The sequence below is a fragment of the Gavialis gangeticus genome, unplaced genomic scaffold, assembly GCF_001723915.1.
Source record: "Gavialis gangeticus isolate Ggan-Ray unplaced genomic scaffold, GavGan_comp1, whole genome shotgun sequence".
Classification (NCBI taxonomy): domain Eukaryota; kingdom Metazoa; phylum Chordata; order Crocodylia; family Gavialidae; genus Gavialis; species Gavialis gangeticus.
This window is the reverse complement of record NW_017729015.1, coordinates 16,188,928-16,193,233: the sequence shown is the minus strand read 5'-3', so window position 1 is coordinate 16,193,233 and position 4,306 is coordinate 16,188,928. Positions and strand designations below refer to the sequence as shown.

General features: G+C 48.1%; 1 protein-coding gene across 1 annotated transcript in view; it reads right to left on the bottom strand.

Annotated features, from left to right (window-relative positions):
* Window positions 1-135: 135 nt before the first annotated feature.
* The window catches only part of CAP1 (adenylate cyclase associated protein 1), a 9,303-nt gene continuing 5,132 nt past the window's right edge, over window positions 136-4,306 (bottom strand). Inside the window, exons 8-13 of the mRNA XM_019512380.1 lie at window positions 4,206-4,306; window positions 3,313-3,503; window positions 2,997-3,120; window positions 2,814-2,896; window positions 2,224-2,367; window positions 136-1,577 (exon numbers count right to left, since the gene is read on the bottom strand). The exon at window positions 4,206-4,306 is cut by the window's right edge and continues 3 nt beyond it. Coding sequence (XP_019367925.1) covers window positions 1,494-1,577; window positions 2,224-2,367; window positions 2,814-2,896; window positions 2,997-3,120; window positions 3,313-3,503; window positions 4,206-4,306 — 727 coding nt within the window. The 3' untranslated portion in view covers window positions 136-1,493. The remainder of the gene's footprint in view (window positions 1,578-2,223; window positions 2,368-2,813; window positions 2,897-2,996; window positions 3,121-3,312; window positions 3,504-4,205) is intronic.

Genomic DNA, 4,306 nt, shown 5'->3' with positions numbered 1-4,306 from the left:
GGTTAGTGTGGATATGAAGGGGAAAGTCTGCTTTTCTGTGCAGTTAAGTGCAGAGCTCAGTGCGTGGAGCTAGGCCACCTCAGCCACAAAGAGCTGTTTTGCCCTCTGTCCAACACATCAGAGACGCAGTCGTGAGCAAGTTGGCATTAACTTTATTCTATTTTCTGTATAATTTTAAGTACATAAGAAAGGTTTTTCCACAAGCCTCAGGAGAAGATGAGTACAAGTCACAGGACAGTCTCAAAATAATAAAAAAATTTGCATATCTTTAAGTTTCATCCCTAAATGGGGAAAAAGAGTGGGAAAAAAAAATAAAACCAAACCCTGGGGCAGAGGAAATGCAGTGAGAGCTGTGTGTGCCATCTGTGGCATTGGAAACATGAAAGTCAAGCATGCACAGTTCCCTCGAGGGGGCAGTACTGTACTGCGTCTTAGAGCTGTCCCAGGGCCTCAGGACAGAGGCTGCAAGCTTCCAGCAAAGTAAAGAGTCAAGCAGCCGGGAAGGGGAGAGGCAGAACAATTCCACTCTACAGTAACTGCATGTACAGCAATGGAATGATGGAACCAACTTGGTCCAACTCAGGTGTCTACAATACTTAAATACTGAACTTGGAATGAATAAAGAAATATTCCTCACTAGGAAGGAGACAGGTTCAGAAGAACTGTCCTGGAAGACTGAACTTGAGTTCAGCTGCTTAGAAAGGGACCCTTTTGGATAAAGATTCCCTTTAAAGGAGGGCTTATGGAAGGGAGCACTCAGTTTCTAACCACCAGCCAGGCTGTAAAGGGCTGGTGTATTCCACTGCAGATTTCCTGTGGCACCTGTTACTGTAAAGCCTCAGGTCTTGGCACAAACAGAATTACGCTGAGCAAATAAGATTGCTGAAGGGGAAACTCGAGGTGGAATGCTATGTGCCCCAGTCCTCAGCCTTTGGTCTGGCAACATGCCTAGTCCTGCATCATAATGCCCCTGACTGATTAGTACACACAGCTGGAGTTAGTAGCAGCTCCCAGCACCTTCCTGAAATATCAGCCAAATCAGCTTGCCCAGCTGGGGCCTCTGGCGCCTGACATGGACACCCTTATTAACTTAAAGGGACAACACTCCTCTCACACTAACAATTTGCTTGAAGTTAATACAAAAAACCCCAACAACAATCTGAAAGCCAACCACCAATACTGGCTCTGACAGTCACCAGAAGGCAGACATGATTAACTGATGTGGTTAGATCCAACAAGGGGGACAGGGAGGTGGGGTGGGAGGAGGAAAAAGAATGCACCTTCCCGCTGATAGATGCGGATGATCAATCGACCCGCCACCCTACACCAAATCCCAGCCTGAGGTATTTCAGTGAAGGCAGGTAGCCGTGTCTCTCAGGTAGAGGACAGAGAAGCAGTTTGAGAGCAGAAAGGTACAGGAAATCTAAGAATCATCTGAAAGCAGATTTGTCCCACAGCAGGGCCAGGGCAGGGCAGGTGGGCCCATGTTCTGCTTAGCCAGCAATTTCTGTCACAGTGGTCACCAACTTCTGCCCATTCCACACAGTCTTGAACTGTTCAGGGACAGGGAACTCGTTCTGGAGGGGAAAAAGGAAAAGCAATCTGTGATACAAGCCTGGCTTTTAATGAACAGGGCCAGAGACTTGTCCCTTGGGAGCTCATGCATTACGCTGAACAGTTATTAAGCCCCTTCCTCAGCTGCTCTGTAGCATCCCAAGCCCTGCAGATGTCGCCTTGGGGGGTGGGGCAGGGGTCCAGGCTGAGAGCTTGACTTGGGATATTGAGGATGGACCTGCTCATCACAGCTTCAAGTTAGAAGATGTAGAATGAGACAGAGCCTGCAGGCCAGACTCAGCAATGTGGCCACAATTCAGGCCTTGAACTCAAAGTAGGGGGCAAGGGTAATGCGCCATCAAGAATGTCTTTAGAGCAAGTTTCATCAGATTGATAGCATCAGGCATTTGCAAATCCATCAGGGAAACAGTGGCAGGGAGGTCTGGTACATATCTCGATACCAGGGAAGGGCTGTACAAAGGTGAGCTGAGACTCTCAGCCAAACTTTCTACCCCCTCTCACCTAAGGCTTAAATTTTCATCTTCCAGCTCAACAAGACACAAAAACGTGTCATAGAAGTAACAACCCCAGCGCCTTATTCACTCCCTCCCCTCTTCACTCAACTTGGCTTTCCCCATTCCTTTCAGGAAGGCAGAGTACTTTACTTACGAAGTCACCCTCCTCTGTGGGGATGAGGATGTTCATCTCTGAGGACTTGGCACTAACAATCTCGCACTTTAGGGAGCTCTTGCTCAGATAAACATGGCAACCGTCTGTCTTGTTGATGGAAATTGTTGGCACTTTACCCATTACCTGTGGATGAGATGAGGCAGGGGGAGGGGGGAGTTAGGGTTGCTTGCACTGGGGAACCAGTGGAATTACTATTCTCTTCTTTTGGGGACTAGAACTATTGAAAGTGAGTTTGAGTGAACAAATTGGATGTGGAGACTGGAGTGACAGCATAGGATCTTACTTCCAGCCACTTGCTCTAACTATTAGATCACAGTTTGTGTTAAGGTAGACAATCCTTCTGGGATGGAGGCTCACTGTAAGACTGCTTTCCCTGCTGAAACCCTCTTTGAACAGCCTGGTAATGCTAGCTGATGGGCACCACATGGAAAAGCATCAGTGAGCCTCTTCCAGAGGCTTCAATGGCCACAGCCAGATTCTACCCTACAGAGACAGGGCTGCAGCTCCATATACACACTGCACGGTGCAGAACAACTCTGCACACAAGCATCAGGGCTAAGCACACTCACCTGCACTTTGATATCCCTGCTGTTGATGATCTCAACGATGCCCACCACGTCGTCGAACACCAAACCTAGTTTCTTACAGTTATCTGCAACCAGAAAGGCAAGGAGGCTTACAGAATGAGGCACCCCGACTCCAGACTCAGTCCTGAAACAACAAACCTGGTTCACCAGGTTCCCTGCACTTACCCACTGTGATGGAGTTGATCTTGCCTTTGATATGGACTGTACTGTTCACACACTTGTAAACATATGCTACTTGCTTCAGCTCTGTGTCACCAATCACCAGGTGGGAGGCATTGTCCTGGTTTTCCTGAAAAGTAGAGAAAACACTATTCATTAGGATTTCTCTAATGAGACACTTGAGGATCTCTAGCAGCACTACATGAACGAAGCCCTGCTAGAGAATCCCCAACACCTAGTTCTCTTAGAGGAGAACTGTCTGGGGACCTGCTCCTTTGCTCAGTTCCCATCCACCACCAGCCTCTGCCACCTGGACACTCACCACTCTCCACTTCTTGCCCTCTAGCTCTAGCACTGGTGGTTCCTTTCTTGGAGCTATTTTTTGGGATGGACTAGCAGCACAGACTGGTTTGGGAGCCGTGAATGGTTTGGGGCCTGTTCGCATGGAGCCACCTTGAGACTTCAGTGCTGGATTCTTGTGGGTCTTCATATCATCTGAAACGTGTTTCAAGCCTAGAAGATAAACCACCCAACTCCAGATCTCAAATGGTTCAAGTTATACACGGTCCCCGTGTAATAAGTACGGGTAGTCTGGAAACTTTTGTGATACTAATGTGAGCACTTTGCAGACAGAGAACAAGGTCCCTGTCCTAAGAGCTTATAGTCCAAGTACAGCCCAAAAACAAAAGGGAGCAATAAAGAAAGGGAGCTGGAGATGAGAGGAAAGGAACAGTCTTGTGGTATTTACTGCAGCGAAATTCAGTGCCAAGTCGTGTTTGCAACTTGGCCTAGAATTCCACAGCCCTTCTGTTCTCCACGAGGAAGAAATGCAAGACTGGAGCCAAATCCATGACCTTTGTTTCAAGCACATTTCTAAGTACAGGCTGAGTAACTGTATGCACGACTGCTGAGCCACATGCCAATTTCCACATGGAAAACTCCCCACGTGGGTCTGCAAGTACCAAAGGAGCAATTAAGGAAGCCCAACACACATAATGCACTGATGCCAAACCCCCTTACCATCCCCCCAACAGTTCATTTTTCAATTAAAACAGCTCCCTACAGATGGCACAAACAGGAAAGGGAAGTTAAACCACTCATTCAAGGCCAAAAAGAGCAAAGAACAGCTTCTTGATACTCGCCGCCCCCCAGCCATGATTCTGCAGATTTAACGTCAGCCATGTCCTCACCCCTTCCTTTGCCCAATGTGCTTACCAGAGGTAATGCCTTCTCCCTGGTTAATCTGGGCAAACAGAGCTGAGCGGGAGGCAGGGTCATCAGCGCTGGAGTTTGTGGAGATGGGAGCAGGAGGGGGT